General features: G+C 34.3%; 1 protein-coding gene across 1 annotated transcript in view; it reads right to left on the minus strand.

Moving 5' to 3' along the window:
• NDST3 (N-deacetylase/N-sulfotransferase (heparan glucosaminyl) 3) overlaps positions 1 to 22606 on the minus strand; it is a 242460-nt gene that overhangs the window by 161967 nt on the left and 57887 nt on the right. Inside the window, exon 3 of the mRNA XM_011977608.1 lies at positions 5872 to 5959. Coding sequence (XP_011832998.1) covers positions 5872 to 5959 — 88 coding nt within the window. The remainder of the gene's footprint in view (positions 1 to 5871; positions 5960 to 22606) is intronic.

Raw genomic sequence — 22606 nt, forward strand, 5'->3', positions numbered from 1 at the left:
TTGTTACCTGGGCATATTGCATGATGCTGAGGTTTGGGATATGAAAGATCCCGTCACTCAGATAATGAGAATAATACCCAACAGTTAGTTTTTCAACATTTACTCTTCTCCTTCCCTCTCTGCTATTAGCCCCCAATGTCTACTGTTGCCATCTCTGTGACTATGAGTACCGGTTGTTTAGTTCTCACTTATAAATGAGAACGTGTGGTATTTGGTTTTCTGCTCTTGCATTGATTCACTTAGGATAATGGCCTCCAGCTGCATCCATGTTGCTGCAGAGGGTATGATTTCATTCCTTTTTTATGGTGGTGTAGTATTCCATGGAGTATATGTATCAGATTTTCTTCAGTCAATCCACCATTGGATTGGATGGACACATGGACACCTAGGTTTATTCCACATCTTTGCTACTGTGAATAGTGCTGTAGTGATCATGTGAGTGCATGTGTCTTTTTGGTATAATGATTTGCTTTCTTTGGATATATAAGAATGTCCAATAATGGGATTGCTGGGTTGAATGTTAGTTCTGTTTTAAGTTTTTTGAGAAACTTCCAAACTCCTTTCCACAGTGTTAAGTGCCATTTCTTAACTTGTCACAAAACTATGCTGAAGTCTTACAAAGTTATTGCAAACTATAATTTATTTTTAATATATTTATTTAAATAACTGGTCTCTACACTACTTTATCTGTAGTGTTTCCTATTCTGATATTATATTTAAAATCATCATTGATTGAGACTCTATGTTGTGTTGTTATGTCAAGCACTGTGTTGGGTACTTTACAACCATCATTTCACTTCATTCTCAAAACAACCTCATGAGGTGAGGGCTGCTGCCAACTTCATTTTACAAATAAGGGAATTGATATTTGGAGAGGTAAAGTAACTTGCTCCATGTCACTGAGAGTTTTGAGATGGAGCCTGAACTGAAATCCTGAGTTCTAACTCAGATTGAGCAACTCCAAATTCAGGGCGCTTAACTGTCATTCACTGGCCAAACGTGGAGTCTAGAAATAAGATCAGCATTTACTTAGTCGGTATAACATTGCTCTTCCCGTTGTTAATTTCTTCTGTAATATAATTAGAATGTATAGTTACTATTGGATCTCAGTGATTTTGGGAAACATAAAAAACTAACAAATCTATAAATAAGGAGAATCTTTTGTCATTCAGCTTCCCTAATCAAGGATGGGTTAAGAGTATTTTTTGACACTTCACTAGCTATGTGACCTTGGGCCCCTTTAAGTTTCTATGTTCTTATCTAGAAAACAAGTTAACACATTTTTTAACTTCTAGGATTCAGTAGAAAAGTACATGAAAAGTGCTTAACAAAGCACTAAAAGGGAACTATGATTTTTATTTTTTATCCCTTTATTTCTCACATAAATGCATATAACCTTCAAAAATTAAAATAAATCAAACAAGATAAAGCTCTCTTCTGACATAAAGTATTACTATTATGACAGTGCCACTTTTCTTTTTCCCTTCAAGACTGAGTAAAATGGATAGAATTTTTTATAGAAAAAGGAATAGCAATTTCTTCATTTAGAAAGGAAGACAATATAATTCAATTACATTTTATCCCATCTAAGTTTTGAAAGATCAAATATTAAATTTTACATCTGTTCCCTCTAAAAAATGATTTAACTGGCCTTAGACAACCCTGGCTACAGTTCTGTGGAAACTCTCATATTATACACAAATAACAAGACCTTTTCAAACCTTGGCCTCTGTTTCCACCTGTGTTGTACTTTCTCTGACTTAGGGAGAGGATACTCTTATTATGAGCTGTGGGAAGTGCCCAAGTAAAGAAAGAGGACAAACTTTACAGAGATGAGAAGGAATGACATGAATTGGCTAGCATCGTTCCCCAGTATTCAATGATGGGCAAAAAAATAATGGAGTTGTCAGGAGTGTTTTCTTGTATTTCTTGAGCAAATCTGGGCTGTCCTGGTTTTGCTGTGATGTCTCTTCCTACTATCTCTCTTTCCCCCTAAACATACCACGTATTTCACCTTAAGTTTGCCCTGATGGTTTTTTATCCATATGATAATTTTCATTTATATAATGGGTGTCAAAGAATCTAAGACAATCATCCTGAAGTTAGGATATCCTAACTCAGAAGTTTAGGAAAAGGTTATGGGCAGTCTTCTGTTTCCTTAAGCTCTTGGGGCTCTCCATTGTGAAAGTTAGTGATGCTATGAGTCTAACTTCGCTAGAAAGATGAACTAAACCTCTGCACATAAAGAGAAAGTTCTCACTTCACATATCTATTGCCAAGGTAGCAGAACTTTCCTATTAGGAAAAGATTTAAAATAGATGTCTAATTATGTTTTTATTTTTGAGGTTACAATAAGAACCAACTCACTGAATCGTAAAACAAAGTCAAACATAAATCATGAAGTTCCCAGTTGTTAATATTTAAAACAATCACAGAAAAAGTGTATTTTATGTATTGATCTAAGAAATTCAGGGGAATAAAAGCTTCAGAGCTTCTTATGTTAAAGTTATTCTTAAAACCTACACAGTTTTCAAATTGATAGGTGAAAGTTATATGTAGTTGTATGATTATACATATTGTATTCATTACACAATAGTACAACAGGAAAATACTATAGCCAAGTCTCATGGCTCTGTAACTTCCATGGAAACAAATGGACATTCACTTGCTCTAGAAATACAATATTACTTCTATATAAAAATAAAATTACTATTTATATTGTTTATGTGCATATGGAGATTATATTGATGTTAGTATACGGATAAAATTCTTAGCATGATATGTTTATTAAACCCTTGAAGGTATTCATCAAATACATACAAAGTAAGTCTTGCTCATATTATCAAATTAAAAGTTTGAAAAGTATTTGCAATTGTAGAAAACTGATAAACTTGTTTAAATATTATATCACTTTAAAAAATTACTTATGAGTTTATTCATTCAGATCTAACACACATATATGTTATAAAATGCAAAGGTTCAGAAAAAAATTAGTAAAAACTCTTCATCTTTCTTGTTTGATTCTCAAATTCTCTTCTTCACTGATATGGTTTGGCTCTGTGTCCCCACCCAAATCTCACCTTGAATTGTAATAATCTCCATGTGTCATGGGTGGGGCTGGGTGGAGATAATTGAATCGTGGGGCCAGTTTCCCCCATACTGTTCTCATGACAGTGAATAAGAAGTCTCACGAGATTTTGGTGGTTTTATAAATGGGAGTTACCCTGCACAAGCCCTCTTGCCTACTGCCATGTAAGACACCCCTTTGCTCTTCCTTCATCTTCTGCCATGATTGTGAGGCCTCCCCAGCCATGTGGAACTGTGAGTCCATTAAACCTCTTTCCTTTATAAATTACCCAGTCTCAGGTATGTGTTTATTAGCAGCATGAAAACTGACTAATACACTCATGGTTACCCATTCCTACCAGTTTATTATGAATTCTCTCACAGATATCCTATACCTGTATTACTAGCTCTTATATAAAAAATACTTAATTTTAGCATCATTCAGTTTATCATTTTTTTTTTTTTAACGGTCAGCCTTTTCTATCTCATTTAAGAAATCTTGCATAGCACAAGTTACTTAACTACTCAGTAACTGAGTTTTCTAAGCTATAAGAGTTCTGTACATAGAGTTGTACAGATTTCACCTTCTCTTTTATTTTTATATAAATGGGAACATATTCTAATCACCGTACTATGCCTTGATTTTTGTATAGTTTTTATCTTCTCCTTTATTTTTATACAAATGGGAGCATGTTCTAATCACTGTACTGTACACTGATTTTTCAGTGTTTCTTGAGAGCTCTTTCTATATGGTTTACATTTAAAATTATCTCTTTTTAATGACTGCAGAACATTCCATTATATGAGTATACCAATACATGTAATCTGTTTTTTTAACTTCTAAAAATACAGGTTATTTCTTTCAATTACAAAATTGTGTTCGGCTATCCTAAGGCAAGTCAAAATATCTTTACTCATTTTAATTATATTTGTGAAAAAAACTTTGTAATTATTCTCAATATTTAGAGTGATTTCTTTTCACATTTAATAGGGAAATCCAGAATGAGAGTCCACAGTTACATGGCCATATAATTTTTGATAATAATAACACAATGAAGCAGTGGGAAGGGATGGTCTTTACAATACTGGGTGCTAATTAGATTTTTTAAAAGAGACAGATTCTTGCTCTGTTGCTCAGACTGGACTGCAGTGGCATGAACATAGTTCATTGCAGCCTAGACCTCCTGAGCTCAAGTGATCCTCCCATCTCAGTCTCCTGAGTAGTTGGGACTACAGGCACATGTCACTACGTCTGGCTAACCAGTTAGATATTTTTATGAAAAAAGAAACTATATTGACCCGATCTGATATATACACAAAAATCAATTCCAGATATATCACAGATTTATACATTGCCAGTCTAGGCAATATAGTAAGACCTCTTCTCTACAAAAAACACAGGCAGTCATGGTGGCATGGGCCTGTAGTCCTAGCTACTCAAAAGACTGAGGTGGAGGATTTCTTAAGCCTAGGAGGTTGAGGCTGCGGTGAATTGTGTTTGCACCACTGCACTCTACCCTGGGTAACAGAGCAAGACCCTGTCTCAAAAAGAAAAACAATATTCATGTTCTTGTGGTATGCAAAGATTTCTTAAATAAGAAAAGGCTGACCATTAAAGAAAAAAATGATAAATTGAACGACAGTAAAATTAAGTATTTTTGTTCATTAAAAGCACCGTAAGGAAAATTAAAAGACAGCCAGACAGCAGGATAAAGTACTTGGAACACGTGGAACTGTAAAAGAATTTCAAGGAAAGAATTTCTACAAATCTTTAAGTAAAAGCAGAAAACCCAGATATTCCTCAAGAGAGAATATCCAAATAGCTGGTCAAAATATGAAGAAAGATCATTCACTGCTCTTCAGAGAAATGTACTTTAAAACCCTAATATGATATCTCTACATGTCCACCAGAAAGGCTAAAATTAAAAAGACAAACAATATCAAATACTGGCAGGCATACAGAGCAACAGGAACACTCATACTGTTGGGAATATAAACAGGTACAACCATTTTGAAAAACTGGCATTTTCTTCTAAAGCTAATTATAAGTGTGTCCATAACTAGCAATTCCATTCCTAGTTGATGATTAACAGAAAAGAATACTCAAATTCTTTAAAGGACAGGTATAAAAATGTTCATAACAGGGAGTTATGAATATTTCTATTCAGAAAAACTCAAAGTCTGGAAACATCCAACCATCTACAGCTGAATGGAATAGATAAGTACATTTTGTATGTTCCAACACTGGAATACTGTACAGCAAGGAAAAGTAAAGAATCATAGCCTATAGACAATAATATCTCTGAAACAGAAATGACATTGTACAAAATGAGCTGGATACAGATGAATATTTACTGTGTGATTCCTTTTACATACCTCGCAAAGCCAAGCAAAACTAATTCATGATATTAGAAGTCAGGATCCTACTCTTCTTGGAGAGAAGCTAGTTATTGTGAGGGGCACAAGAAGTGGAGATTTTGGACGTGTTCTCTTTCTTGTTCTGCTTGTTGTTTACACAGCTGTGTAAACTTTGAAAATTCACTGAATATCACATTTACTATTTATGTACTTTTATATATGTAAATTATAATTCAATAAAAATGAGAGGCCATCAGACAGTTCCATAAACTTTCAAACCATTAATATTCTACAAAAATTAAAAAATAACATGTTAAATGGAATTGAATGATAAAATGCTGGGGAGGAACATAGGGAATGTAGGAAGGTGTGGACAGGAGAAGTGTTCAACTTTAAATAGAGTGATCAGAGAGGTCTTAATGAGAACAGTTAATCCCTTTTTCTTACCTGTATGGTAAAATTTCCCTGAAAATCCCAGGTTGAATGTAAAATTTGTGATTTGTGCACGCAAAAGATTCTGAGTATCAAGCAGGGCCTGAAATACATAATTTTTAAAATGTATCAGGTAATGAATGGCATTAAAAAGTTTCCAAAAGATATATCCTTTTTGCATTCAGAGGATAAAACCGATTCCTTATACATGCGAGAATTAAATAATGGAAAATAGTTTCTTTAGCACTTTAAAACTAGTGAGATACTTTTGAGTTTACATGAAACACATACATCTATTTATCCTTTAGCTTGCAATAAATCAGCAAAAAGTGTCAGTTGGAAAAAGGAAGTTAAATGGAAAGAGAAGTTTATTCTGTATGTATCAAAGGAACTAGTATCTAGTACATAAAATATATCCAATTTACCCTTCAAGCACATAGATCACCAATTGTCAAAAGAAAGGCACTCATTTTTAGTGAAGCTATGCCAGAACGTATGTTGAAAGAAACAGATTATTTCTCAAACAAGTTTTTGGTTTTCAAAATCCAAATCTGAGATTCCCAAAAGATAATGATTGTTATTCAAAATGAGATATCATAGTAAAGTAGATCTCTAATTTGCCCTTTCATTAGAAAACAGACTAATACAATATCCTACTTCTGATAAGTAAAGCTATTTTGAATTACAGTTTTAATTGTTATATCCTATAAAATATTTACCATGCTGAGTTTTTAATGTACTTTTCTTTCTTCTTTTTTCTTTCTCAATCACAAATTCTGATTCTTATATTCCTTCTCTCTGTCTCCTTCTCTGTCTGTCTCTTCCTCACACACACATACACACACATACACAGTAGTTGAGTGTTCACTTCAGCTAGGCAGAAGGTAGTGGTGTTAGATTTGTAAATGATCTTTCATAGATGAAATTAGTGGTAGATCCCAGCTTAAGGATATAGATCCAAATTAGGCACTCCTTTTACTCTATCACACCTTATCTTCTTTCTCCCTTTCCTTAATACAGTTGGGCCCACAACTAAATCTTATTTTCTTAATCATAATGCTGACATCTGGAAGGTCTGCCTTATCGTGTTCATGGTCCCAGCTTTTTTGGAGTATAAGCAGATATACAATTATTTATTCATTGACTACCCCATGACTGTATGTTTTATCTGAATGCAAGAGATCATTCCTAATTATAAAAGCAGAGGTAGAGAACTACTGGGTTCAAGTTTAGACTCATCTAGCCAATGGTAAGTTTTGGAAATTTAGCTATCTAATTCTTTTGGTAACACTACTCTCTTAACATGAGCAAGCTTTTTGGTGTGCACAACTGAACCATGTAATATGTGCATCCTGATGACACTCAGAAATAGAAGACAGGCCTGTTGGTGGATCTCTCCACCTAACTATGGGATCAAAAGAATGAACTGACAGCAATGTCATCAGGGACAGGTTAGGTCCTTACAAGGTGGGGCATGGTTTGGATGGGGGAGGGGGAATTCAGCCAGCTGGACATGCTGAAGTTACAAATGGGACTTCTAGGTCAGATGCTGGACCCTGGTGTGGGGAAGGATGTGCCTAGGTATAAGATATATAGTATACATATACAAGTGTCTGTATATGTTTACTGCTGACAATTATAATACACACACATTTTTTATATATATATATATGTATTTGCTGACAATTATAATATCTTCCCTTTCTTTCTTCTCCCCTTCTTCCTCTCTCAATTCTTTTGTTCCCCAGTTGAACATTCTAGCCTACCCTTCCTATCTTTCCTTCCCCTTAGATCATATCTTTCTTCTTTTTCTATTTTACTCACTTCATTTCAGTCTCTTATTTTTCTTCTTTCAGTGGTTAAAATATAGATTCCAAATCTATTTGAATGATTTTTTGTGTGTTCAGTGCTTTAAGTCTTACAATTTGGTAAAATGAACATTCTTTCTTTTTGTCTTTCTTCTTATTCAAACTAAATATGAATTTGAACTTTGCTTTGTGATCCTTGATTGCATTTTTAATGTACATTTACAAAACTTGATAAGAAAAACTATATATAAGAAACCTGTCTTGTTCTTAGGCCTTAGAAGCTAAATAAAGTTACTGTGAACTAAACTCTTAGTCAACTAGAATACAATGATTTAAGTTACTAAATTAGCCCTGAATTTGCAGATTTGAGTTGCCATTTTATGTATTTATTTTATATTCTAGAAACAAACACTAACACATATAAAAGATACATTGAAACAGATGGCAGATACTAATTATGCCTATATATGGTAAAGAGGGGAAATTTATTTCTAGATGATATTTTATATACTTAAGATAAGCAGTGATATTTGTCATCTTTTATGTTGTTTTTATAAACCAGATTTTGCAGATGTTTATGAGAACAATATTATACATTCATACATTATTCCCACCTTTTAAAAATATATTTATTACTGGCCTAACCCTTGTAAAAAGCTTAAGCACCCAGCAGTATGCTTAGATCATATCCTTTTCACTAAACCCTTCATTACTAGAGTGATTTTATTCAGCATTATTCTATTTTAAACTGAAGTAGTCTACTCATTACTATGAACAAAATATAAAAATGATATAAAATTATACTTTTTTCTGTATATGCAACATGTCTAAAATGGTGTGCTCATATCTAAAAATCTAATTATAATTAAGTCGGTGCTCCACCACCACAGACAGAAAACCACATGTATTCTGGGCAAGCAAAACCCATCTGATAGAGTACTGTAGTCACGGAGGAGGTAAGGAATCACGACTGTCTGAAGAGGCACAATTTAGTGGTCTCCTCAAATGCCAATCCAGGAACCCTAAGAACATAGATGTCTACCTTCAAAAGTGGTTTGATTATTGAAAAATGGGACTTTTGTTTTTAATTATTCCAAAATACTGTATTATATATAGGAAGGTAATTTACAATTCCATGTATCAATTATTATTTTTAAAATAACATTTTTTCTAATTAAAAATAATTAAAATCACTAATAAAGTATTATGATGTGTTTTCTTTCCATTTTTCTCAATAACTAAATAAACACATATAACTATATTTTCAGACATATAGATATATAGGTAAATTAGTGCCATAAAATAAAAATTAGAGCTATAGCAATCAGGATTAAAAATATAGAGTTTTGAATTTTTCATTTGACTGTATATCATGGGCTTTCTCCTATCACATTAATCTTCCAAAACCAAATTTTCTAATGAATGCAGAATATTGCATCAAATGACTATACTATAATTTATTTACCCATTTTACCCTATTGTCGTACATCTAAGTTGTTTACTTTTTTGACTAATATAAATACTGTTCTGTGTGTCAACACATATTTATGTAGTTATGAATCTCATAATGATGTTTCAGTCAACAATGTAGCACGTATATTTTGGTGGTCTTAGGTATGTAGTAGGCTATACCATCTAGGTTTGTGTAAGTACACTCTGTGATGTTTGCACGACAACAAAATTGGCTAACAACACATTTTTTAGAACACCTCTCCATCATTAAGCCACTTATGACTACAGCAATGAAGCAGTCATTTCTGCAGCAGAAAATAATTGTTTATCCTTTAGCAAACAAAACATTTGAAAATGCTTATCAGACTGTTAGAAGGGAACATAATGTGCAATTTAATTATACAATAATTGCATTTCAAATACAATTTAACACAAAAATTTCAAAGTTATCTTTCCAAATTTTTATCTGCATGCTACCCCACTAACTTTTTTTTTTCAAGTCTTCATTCTGCAAAGCTAAGAAAGTTTGTAGGCATTAAAATATCTAGTTGAAGACAAAAAATCTAATTTAAAGAATTTGAGTTCTGAGAACTGAGCAAAATTATAGCCTTTGAATTTTCTCTAACTTTTGTTAGCAGAATAAATCATCAAATAGATGAAGAGGCAGAAATTGAAATTAAAAGTAATTGCAAAGAAGTTTCACATGAAGATTTATGTTAGTGTTCATGACATGTGTGGCATTCTTGGTGGAAAGTCTTGATAATTTTTTTGTTTCTTATTTGTGCTTCTTAGATTATATTTTGACCTATTTTAGCAGATAAAATTATTTTCGTTTGAGCACAGTACTTTTAGAGTTAATATTTTATAATCAATCATATACTATTTAGAAATACAAATGTCTATATTTGCTAGAGTAAATGAAATCAATTAGGCAGCAAATGATAAGCTCCTATGCCTATGTGTCTAGACACACACGTGTACACGCACTCATACCTCCTCCAGGCATCAGATATATTTAGTATACTAGAGAGTATTATTCCCATTTCAGAAGTGGTAGACATGATTTATATAGTTTAAGTGGCTTTCCCTTGGTCACAAAGCTATTGAAGAGCTAAAGAAGTGACTTAACGAGAATTTTGGATTTCGAAGCTCACTGCTTCTGTTGTCCATGGAAACAACAAGAATGCAACATGAATCCTGTTATCACTGGCATACAGAACTGTGGTGACATACTCTTCCAGAAATGAACACAAGGATGCTCTTTTTTCCACTTTCAATATTTAACTTTTAGTTTTCAAAGCCTAAAGGCATGAGGGGAATGGGAAAACTAGATTGCTCAGTGAATAGTCAGCTGTATTATTTAGGATTTTCCAGAGACAGGACTGATAGGAAATAGATATGGATATAGATATAGGAGGTCATTTATTATAGGATTTGGCTCATGTGGTTGTGGAGGCAAGCTGGAGGAATAAGAAAGCGGGTGATATAATTCAGTTCACAACGGAAGGCCTGAGAAATTGGTGGTGGTGGGGGGTGATGGTGTAAGTGGCAGTTTGAAAGCCTGAAGCCAGGAGCGCCTGTGTCTGAGGCAGATAAAGATGGATGCCTCAGCTCAAGCAGAGAGAGTGAATTTGCCCTTCCTCCACCTCTTGGTTCTATTCAGTCCCTCAGTAAATTGGAAGATGCCCCCTATATTGGGAAGGGCCATCTGCTTTACTCAGCTCACCAGGTGAAAAGCTTATCTCTTCCAGAAACACTCCCACAGACACACCCCAAATCACGTTGTAGCAGCTATATGGGCATCCCTTAGCTTAGGGAATCCCTTACGTTCACACATAAGATTAGCCACCACACCAGCCAAACTAGTAATGTTTACCCACTGGCATCCAGATTAAAGAACACTTATTCATTGTACCATCTGCAGAGTTGGACTGCAGGACACTGGAGTACTATGAAGTGCTCCAATGATCACTCTAGTCTCTCTCTGACCAGGTTTAGAACTGGAAAGACTATACAAGACTTGTTCTCAGACAAGAAAAACATTGAAATATGCTGGAAACAGTTAATTAGGTTAATATTAGAGTAGGGCTTCATGCACAATTAGAGGAAGGATACCCTTAGAGGAAAATAATAAATAATAAGGCCAGGATCAGCTTTACTATTTGATCTACCTACACAATTGACATTCAGCAGGGAAATAAGAAAGAATACAGGAAAGATGGGCAAGCTAGTGGGAAGCATAATATCTAGTCAGTTTTTGCAACAGTATTTAAGCTCCCTTGACAAGAAATCTATAGACATGGCACTGCATTATCTAACTTAAGAACACTCCTAATGGCAAGACAATCACTCAGCTCTCACTTGCCCATATTCTAAATGTGAAGTCTACATATAAAAATGTAGAAACTTTATTTATCCTGCCAGATTAAAATAGTCTTAAAGACCAAAGGCTGGAGTGTGTTTTCTATGAGCTTTCACCTAGGAATTTGCTGAGTACAGTGAGGAGTCTTAGAGATTATCTTTGCTCTTATTAAATTGCCTTAGGCCAAAGCCACCGTCTGCTGAGTGCCCAGTTCTTGAGCTTGGCCTCACCAACATGGCCATGATGGAAGAGCAGCAGATTGAAATCAGAGTGACTTAGGACTCTGGCTTGGCTACTTGATTACTACGGAGTAATAAAATGAAGCTTGAAGCTTGGACAAGTTACTGAACCTTTCCAAATCACGGTTCCTCCCTTGGAAAACAAGAATAACAATATGTAGCTCCCAGGTTTTGTATGAAGATCAAATGAGAAATGGATATATGGCCCTAAATCCTTTCCTAATACACAGAAGTTGAGTTTTAGCTTTGTGAATGAAATCCTTTGTTATTCTGCCAACTTTCAAAGGTCCTTATTGTCCTGTCACAAAATTCCATGTTCTATTACTTTCTGTTACTCACATGAAAACATCAGGCATATGCCTAAAATTTTAAACTATATTTTTAAATTGAGCCTTAACACTTCTGGGCTTGTCTAATCAGCACTAAACAGGAAGATAATCCAAGCAGCTGTATTATAGTAACTTCACAGGGCTTTGTATTGCTTGGTATTTTTTCTAAATGAATTTAGTGAATTTTCATTCTTCACCTGAATGCATGTGTATTTTATTGTTTCTATTGTAGTAACAGAGTAAGGACAAAGGTTTGTGTGAAAGCAGAGAAAAGAGTTATAGAGCAATCTTGAGCTACTTCTGTTACCTACTTCAGCTGGTCTTGTGCATACATTATATATAACCTCTAAATTATCGCGGCGAAGAATGATTTTCCCAGAAGATTTCTTGAGCTGAAATTGGCAAATAATGGTAGGCAAGTGGGGAAAAGAGAAAACTATTAAGTAAGTGCTACTATCACTAAGTATTCACTTGAAATTGTTATGCACATGCTGTTTAGCTTACGGTTGACATGCTTAGTCAAAATACTAATGTACTTTTTAAAAGACAATGTTAAAAATAGTTCACTATTTTTTACTATATAGTATCTCTAGGAAACTATTAGTTAAATCGCATTCATTCAATTGTGAAGAAAAGGGATGTTTATATATTACTATAAACATCATTTTAATACCTTAATTTAAAATACTTGCTTTTAACAGCAAAGCAGAAAAGGAAGCAGAGCTGTAAGATTTCACATTAGGGGATTGAGGTGTCTCAATCCACTTACTGTTATTGCAGAACCAATTAGATTTCCTTTCAGTTGCAGAGGTATGAAACTCCTTAAGTAGTGCATCTGTTCTGCTCAAGACATGAAAATGCTAAATACTTAAAAAAATCACCACAATAATTAAATGTTCAGCAACCCACCCCCCTCCAAAAAAAGGTTTGTGTTATGTGTTAAAAACAAAATGTGAGATTAAAGCTGGACTATAAACTCCATGGGCAATGTCTATCTATCCTATTCACTGCTGCATTCCCAAAATCCAGCATGATGTCAAGAACAGAAGGGAAAGTAAGTATTTATTGAATGGGAACACGAATGAATTTTGATTGATCTAATGATGCAATAAACTCATAAAGATTTGAAAATGGTCCGTGTAGAACATTTATTTACTATTTTATTTTCATAAACTGTTTTGAATCTTGGTGAAGAATTTCAACATAATTCAAATTGGAAAAAGGAATTAGAAAACATTTTATTTCAAATTATTTTGAAAATTGCTAAAATGCTAAAATAAAAGCATTTCCTATTTCAGTGCTTCTCAAACTTCTATGTACATAAAGATTATCTGGGAAACTTAACAAAATGTAGACTTCCGGGTCCTAACTCGGAGATTCAGAACAATCATCCTGAACAAGGGCAATGTACCCTGGGTGATTTTGATATAGGGGACATTATACCACACTTTTAAGAATCACTGTTCTATTCCTTGATTTCAAATAGTTCAAGGTAGTTTCTAATTTATTTATGACTTGTTTTTCCTTTTGAGTATGAAATTTTTGATGTTCACTTCTTAGTACAGTTACTGGTACACAGTAAGGAAATAATTCAGCTAATCAATGATTTCTAAGCCTCATAATTAATAGATACTGTGGATTCTCCAATAAGAAATACTCTAGACAACATGGGATATATAAGGGCCATCTGAATTCAGTTGAGGTCCTAAAAATTGTGCTGGCTCAAAAGTACTCTGTGAAGGTTAACATTACATGTGAACTTGAATGAGCTATGGGGTGCTTAGATAATTGGTCAAACATTATTATGGGTGTGTCTGTGAGGATGTTTTGGATGAGATTAACATTCAATTAGTAGACTGAATAAAGCAGATTTCCTTCTCTAAAGAGAGTGGCCCTCATCCAATAACATGAAGTCTTAAGTAGAACAAAAAGATTGAATATTTTGCAAGTAAAAGGGTGCTCCTTCTGCCTGACTGCCTTGAGCTGGAAAATTGATCTTTTCCTATCTTTAGACTTAAACTGAAACATTGACTCTTGAGTATCAAACCTGTCAGATTTTAGACTGGAACACACACTATCAGTTCTCCTGGTTCTCAGATTTTCAAACCTGGACAGGAACTGCACACTTGGCTCTGCTGGATCTCCAGCTTGTTGCCTGCATATCTTGAGACTTCTCAGCCTCCATAACTGCATAAGCCAATTTCTTATAATAAATCTATCTATCTATCTATCTATCTATCTATCTATCTATCTATCTATCTATCTATCTACCTACCTGCCTATCTATCTACTTGAGTCATAATGGAGTATGTATTGGATTTCTCTAGTGAAACAGAATCAATAGAAGATTATCTATACATCTATCTTTTATATATATCATCACTAGAGTAGTTTGGGTTAGAAATTACACAGCAGAATTTTAGCTTCTAAAGTTTAGCTTTATATTTTTATTAATTTTATTTTTCTTAGTTTTTCTAATTAAAGTCCATTTCAGCTGGGTTGGGAGAACCAGCTAATCAGGTTGTCAGTTTTGGTAAAAATGTGATAACTCAGTATAAACAGCTCCAATCTAGGGAAGATAAGGTATGAGGAAGCAAGTGCTTGCAGAGAATAGACAAGCCCTGACTTATGATGGTTCAAGCAAAGATCTTTCTGCTTTATGATGGTGTAAAAGTGATATGCATTCAATACACAAGAATATAATCCCACTGTATGTCAAGGAGAATCTGCATATAAAGGTGGTTTGAGAATCAGAGAGCTGTGGGACTGTAATGTGGTTCAGCCCCCCTTTGGAAAACATTTTGGTGACTACTCAGAAAGTTAAACATAGAATTACCATATGACCTAGCAATTCTACTTCTAGGTATGTACTACAAGAACAAAAAACAGTGGTCAGACAAATACTTCTACATACATGTTCATGGTTGTACTATTCATGATAGCTAAAAGGTAGAAACAATTGAAATGTCCATCTGTGGATGAATGGAGAAACAAATTGGGCTATGTACATACAATTAAATATTATTCAACTATAAAAAGAAATGATGTACTGATACATGTTATAACATGGATTAACTTCAAAAACATTATGCTAAGTGAAAGAAGCCAGACATATATGGCCATATATTGTATGCTTCTATTTACAAGAAATATCTAGAATACGTACAGCCATAGATAGAAGAGATTGGTGGTTGCCAGTGTAGAGGGCAATTGGGTGCAACTGATTGATGAGTATGGTTCCTTTTGGGGTGATAAAAATGTTTTGGACTAGACAGAGATTGTAGTTGCACAATACTGTGAATGTACTAAATGCTACTGAATTGTTTACTTTAAAATAGTTAATTTTACATAAGTGAATTTTGCCTGCATCAACAACCACAAAAAACCCAGAATGTACAACTGTGAATACTGTTGTCTCCATGTTTTCTTCTGAATTTTATGAACATGGTATCATGCAAGTTTACCATACCAAAATTATTTGCAATACATGTCCTATGCTCTTTACACCAATTTTAAGAAAACTGTCCAGAAGTAGCACCAAGTCAAACACACAATGAACTACTGGGAAGCAGTGACAACTGATGTTCAAAAATCCCTACATTACATGGCCCATGCCTTAGGCCTTATGTTCTATAATTTCCTTTCCTACTCACTATGTTCTAGACATATATGCCTTTATGCTGCTTATGTCCTAAAACATACCAAGTTTGTTCACACCTCAAGGTTTTAGTCTTGCTGTTTCCTCTTAAGGATATGCTTTCCCCAAATACTTATGTGGTTTACTTCCTTACTCTTTCAGGTCTCCACTTACACATAACCTCTTTGGTGAGGCTTTCCTTGACCATCCTTTTTTCTTTTTCTTTCTTCTTCTTTTTTTTTTTTTTAATTTTCACCCAGCTCTGTTAAGGCATAATTGACAAAAAGTATACATTGTACACTTAACGTATATATTGTACACTAAAAACTGCATATATTTATAGTGTACAAGGTGATGTTTTAATAAATGTACTTGTGAAATGGTGAAATTAAGCGAATTAACATGTCCATCACTTCACATGCTTATATATTTTTTGTGATCACCCTCTTTTAAATAAATGCTCAGCCTATCGCTCTATACCTGGATTCTCTGCTTTATTTTTTTTCATAGAATTTATCACTATTACTATTGGTGTATATTTATTTATAACCATCGATTTAGCTCTTACCCTTAGAGCTATTCATTTAGCTTTCTAACAGAATAAATGTAACTTCTGTCTCTACAATGCTAAATCTGCAGTGCCCAGAGCAGTGCTTGGCACGTAGTAGGCTCCCAATAGAGTCTTGTTGAAAGAATGAAAGAATAAATGAATTACTGGTAATGCCAAAAGATTCTTAGTCAGAAGAGGAAAGAATATTTGACTGAAAATTTGTATAGGGTAACTAAAGGGTAAATAGAGATAATGACTTCTATGGAAAGGATATATTAAGCACACCTCATAACAAGAGGCACATTTACAATCATGTTGCACCAAGTGGGTAGATCATCAATATTGGATGGGAACTCTTGCTTCAGTGAGGAAAAGTAAGGGCTCAGACAAACCTGTAAGCTATGGATACTTCAGGTAAATGAGATCAGGTTTGGTGTAATGAATAACCTCTTAATGTGGCTTTAGATCATGTCATAGATTCTATGTTTGATGGAATGACATACTTTATAATTTTTTTTGGATGCAAGTTAGAGGAAAGGTACAATTGTATACTGTGTCTAACAACTTTAACCCACTAGAATTAAATTGCAGATGCAGAAATAAGCAAAATGCCTATGAGATCAGAACAGCTGTTAGGAAGCAAGTAGTAAAGTTATTGAATTTTGCTATGGTCTGAATGTGTTCCCCACAATTCATATGTTGAAACTTAATTGCCAATGTGGTATTATTAAGAAGTGAGGCCTTCAGGAGGTGATTAAATCATGAGGATGGAGCTCTCATGATTGGGATTAATGACTTCATAAAAGGGCTTGAGGAAGTGGGCTTGCTTCTTTCCATCCCTTCTGCCATGTGAAAACATAGTGTTTGTCCCCTCTGGAGGATGCAGCAACAGGGTTCCATCTTGGAAGCAGAGAGACTTAGCCCTTACTAGACACTGAACGTGCTGGTGCCTTGACCTTGGACTTTCCAGCCCCCAGAACTAAATTTCTATTATTTATAAATTACCCAGTCTGTGGTATTTTGTTGTAGCAGTACAAATGAACTAAAGCAAATTTATTTTTTAAGAAAGGGTTTCATGCTCTCACTTAAAAGTCACTTTGTTTTACATATATATAGGTCTAACAGGCCTGTGATCTGGTTTCCAAGAATATAGCAGTTTAGATATGATAAATTGGGAATATACATAAACTGATTGCAAAGAAAGATGCTAAAGAACTTAATGGAAGGGTTAGGCAGAAAAAGTGCAAATCACCACAAAAAAATAGATGCATATATAAGTTAGGGTGCAGACAAATGGCTGGATAAATCTTTATAGCCTCTGAAGCTTCATTGAATTATAAACCCATCACTGATGTTCAAAAAATGAACACGGTAAAGGTGAAAAATTAGAAATTGTGCCACAGAATTAATACATCAACTAATTAAATCCATATATGTTTATTGAGTGCTTACTATGCTTCATGTCTTGTGTCAGTTGCTGGGATAATCAAATCAAATTAGACCCATCATTCAGTGACAGCACGTTTTGAGGAGAAAAGGAGATAATATCTGGGAAAAGGCTTTTTATTCTGTGAAGCACTAAACACATGTATAAAAAATTAATATAATCTAAAATTTTCTGGAAAATGGCTCATATTTTAAAAGTCAAATGCCATTCTTGAATGAATTATAGATGAGTCAAGCAATTTTAGGAATCAATTCATTCTCACTCAGTTCCAGCGCACAGGCCTTCTCGTTGTTAGGGAAACACAAGATTATTCCTGTTTCTGGGCCTTTGCTCATGCTGTTCTTTTTCTCTGCCCCTAAGTCTCTTCCTCAGAGCATCACTTTTAAATTCACATTTCTTTTACGTCTCTGTTCAAATATTACCTTATCAGACGGGCTTTTCCTGGACATCCTTATAAACTTAACAATACTCCTCTATTTTCTGAGGCTCAGACTTCTCTATTTCCTTTGCCCTACATTATTTTCTCCACAACACCTGCCAGTGTCTGATATGTTATACTATGTGCTTACTTGTTTAATGTTATCTATTCCCATTGAACATAAGAAACATGAGAGCAGGGAGCATGTCTGTTCCATTCACTACAGTTTGCCCAATGCTATGTAGTAGGCATTCATAAATATTTATTGAATGAATAAACAAATTAATTAATGCTTCTGACCTGAAATTTAGAGTAGTTTAGACCTGAAGCTGAGGTACATTTCTGGGGCCAAAAAAGGAACTACAATTGTGGAAAGATATTTCCAGAGAAGGTGGACTGGAAGTTTGGAGGGTCAATGAAGGGACAGTAGAAAAAGCAAAAAGATAATGACTCAAGGAGGAAAGAGAAAAAGCCAGCTGACTTGAGCCATCAGAATCAGAAATGGCCTGCGATCTGACAAAGATTTCATGCCTAATCAAGCTACCAAAATAACTTATTGTGACTTTCTGACAATATTCTAATTGGAAGGTTCTTCAGAAAGATCATTAGTAGTATGGTTTTTGGAGGGAAGTTTCCTGGGCTTGAATCCTAGCTCTAAGGACACTGAGTAACTTTTCCCCTTGGTAAGTGCCTTTCCTGCGTCTTAGTTTCCTTGTTCTAAAAAAGTAATAATGAAAATACCTACCTCACAGAGTTGTAAGTTTTGGACAATAATCTGTTTAAAGCCTCATAGCTGAAACATAATCATTACAATAAAATTTTAATGCTATATCCCAATTCTGTAAAAAGATTTAAAGTCATCATAAGTATGTATAACATGAAATACGATAGACATTGTATATAAGTGAGTAAGAAAAAGAAAAAATGTAGTAGAGATATAAAATGAAGTCGATTATAATACAAATATAAAAAATACACAAAAATACTTTGGGCACTAACATTAGGTCTATATGGGCTCTACTTCAGTAGATGTGGTGGTGATAGCGGGGCACAAACATATTACTACTGTAACAGGAAAGGGTAGAGATCCCAGGAGTTCCTTCATAGAAATACTCTTCCATTCCCTCAGTGAGTGAAAGTAGGAGAGGTTTGGCAACCAGAACCTGAGTAGAGAATCCTCTGCTTGGGGTCAGAGTAAGGATGCATCACATTACTCATGATTATCACAAAAAAGGATTTAGAGCTGGAAGATACCTTCGAGACTGCCATGCTCAATTTCTCAAACTGTTGCAGGGAAGCTTCTCTCACTAAACAAGAGGATGAACATACTACTGCCTATCCCTCAGACTCTTGGGACCGTGCTATATAGACTGACATGGTTCCTACAAAGAAAAAGATTTTTGAGGGATCTTGTAGTTTATCTGCAAAATCCTAGCAGATTTTTCAATGATCTACTAATGATCCCTAAATTTTTTTTTCCAACTTTTATTTTAGGTCCAGAGGATACATGTGTAGGTTTGTTACATGGGTAAATTGTGTGTTGTGGGGGTATGGTGTACAAATTATTTCATCCCAGGTAGTGAGCATAGTACCCAATAGGTAGTTTTTCAATCCTGATGCTACTCCCACTCTTCGCCCTCAAGTAAGTCTTTGTATCTATATCTACCGTTCCCTTCTTTGTGTCCAAGTTCTAAGAGCAATTTTTTTTTTTTTTGAGATGGAGTCTCTCTCTGTCACCCAGACTGGAGTGCAGTGGGGCAATCTCATCTATCAGCATATTTTTAAATGTTCACCAGTTAAGGCGTGAAACCAAAAAAGCAAAACAAGAAAGAAAAGTTTTTGTTTCATTTGTAAAATATAATTGTAACTATGTATATATTTTATCTCTTTATATCTCATCCAATCAGACCCTTTCATAAAACTCTTCTATGTTATAAAGGCTCTAGAATTTTTGTCTGAGATTCTGCTAGACTAAAGAAGCCTCCTTTAATACTGAGACCAACTCACAAGACATTTGAAAATTGCTTATGTCTGACCTATATACCCGAAGAGAAATAGCTCCTTTTTTTCCTGATGTTTTTTCTTCCTTTCGAGTGAAGAAAGATGAAAAATTACAGGTTCCAAATAAATAATGAGATCAATACCAGGATGCAGATTTCAACATCATGTTTTGTATTTGTTAGTGAAAAAATAGCATCTTGTTATGATTGTTATCCCAACTTGTACCATTTCAAACCTCTGTTGTAAATAGAAAGAAAGTTCGTTAATTCATATTTTATTTGATTAAAGGTCAAAGAACTTCTAGCCAATTAACATAGAATTATAAAACCGCCACTGCTGACTTCATATTCATCTCAGGGGCATTGATAGGATGGGCCAATACATTCCAGTTTAAAATGAGCCTTTCAACTGTTTATAAATGCCTCATAAACAGATTTCCCAAAGCAGAACCAAATTTTAAATTACATTTTCTCTTGAACTTTAACTTGCTGTTTAAAATATTTGATATTCACCTCTTTGTGAAAAAAGTAGGATCAAATGCAGAACTGCTCAATGCCCACCAAGTCTTGTCAGCGGGATTGTGCTAGTTATATAGGTGTAGATATAGGTGGTTTTAACGGCTTCTTATTCCTAATGGGGATGTAAGGAATGCTTTAAGACAATGTCATGAGGATCAGACGGTCCTTTGCCATGGTTGCCCCATGGACTAGGGATATATATTTGTTTTATTCATTTGTGGTAAGTGGCAGGTGGTCTTTTTCTATTGGCACTCTAACCCTTTGTGCCTTTTCCTCTTAGGTTTGCTCTTTGAGCAAAAGCAGGGCTGACATTTATCTCCATGATGAAGTAAGCTTGACATGGGCTTCTTCTTTGACAAGATATTCTTTTATAGTTATCACCTCTGCTTTCACCTTGTTCTCAAAGTTTATGTCTTACTTTTCATCTGCTCAGGGTGAATAATGTGCTCCTCCTTACATAAAGCCCTTCTCACTCTAAATATATCACCTTTTATAAAATACTTTTTCATAGGTCTTTCATTTGGGACGGTGTTGGGAATACACTCCAGATCTTATGTATAATTGGTGTAGGGCATTCATATATACACAGGTGAAGCATAAAACATAAACTTCAATGTTTTCGTCTTTGAAATAATTAAACAGAATATCTAAGATCACATTTGTTTATGTTGTAACCTCAGATCAATCTCAGTATTTCTTCTAATAATAACTTGTAGGTTTGATTTAAATTTTGAGTTACAATTGGTCAGATGACTCTTCAACTGGGAAAGATGGCATGATTTTACTCTACTTAGGCCACCAGATAGTCATTTGCTTTCAGTGACCCAGTTCAGATGTAAATCAATGACCTTTTAGCAACTCCAGATGTATTCCTTAATGGGAAAAGTATTTTTTCTTTACAAAGATAACTTCAAAAACTGTTGTAAATGATAACATTATCTAGGTAACTATGTAGACCCCTTAAGTTCTACATTACTGTCTGCATACCACTGAATAACATAATAGATGTTCTATTACTAAGGAAGAGAGGATTTAAAAATCAGCTTATTTTATTTGTTTCCAAATAAATTTTATCTTAATTTAAAGTTTCAAATTTTTATCTTTAGGAGTCCATTTTGTCCATTTCTGTGTTTACTATAGAACAATGATTTAGAGAAAAACTGGTTAAGAAATTTTCATAATACTTTAGAACATGTTCCTTTTCCACAAATGTTTCCAATATCACAAATTCCAGATAGGAGTTAAATTGGTTATTTCCTGAAACTATGAAAATCAATTGTTTTAATTGAATAGACCTAGAAACCTATAGTTTTCTTTTGTCTGTCTTAAGGGGACTCTAATGATAATATCATAATAGAGGCAATTAACTATCACAGAGCCAGCAACGGTCTAGACATGGAAGCTCTGAGTTAATACCTAAACTTCTCAATCAAGGCACAACTGAGTGTCAAGAAAGTTACTATTCATCTTGTTCTTAATTTTTCTGTTTGAAAATATGGATAAAAATATGCACACTGGCTTAGAAAGTGTATTTTAGAAAGACCCTTCATGAAAACAAGTCTTATTGGTAATTTGAACACAAACATTTTAGACTTGCCCCAAATTGACAAAAACTAAATTGCGGTTTCTTTGTTTCACAAGCTTGCTACCATGGGTTGTATAAAAGCTAACATCATTCCAAGAAAAATTGTAAAGGTGCTGACTAGACTAGCAGTGAAGTGTTGTTTCTTCAGGTATCCTGGTACTGTGAGAAGGTATAATGTGCAGCCAATCATACCTTGGCTACTCGTTATTTTGAGTCAGCTGAGAAAACAACACGGGTTTGGTTTACGTAATTTTGAGTTTCATATTATTTGTATTCTGTAATTCTTTCCATCCACGACAAATACCTTTAGATCAGCCTAGGAAAAAACACATTTTCTATTTTGACCAAAGTTTTAGCCACAGAAAATTATTTGAACATGAGTAACTGAAGATAACCCTAAAATT

The sequence above is a fragment of the Mandrillus leucophaeus genome, unplaced genomic scaffold (assembly GCF_000951045.1).
Source record: "Mandrillus leucophaeus isolate KB7577 unplaced genomic scaffold, Mleu.le_1.0 Scaffold181, whole genome shotgun sequence".
NCBI classification, from domain to species: Eukaryota; Metazoa; Chordata; class Mammalia; order Primates; family Cercopithecidae; genus Mandrillus; species Mandrillus leucophaeus.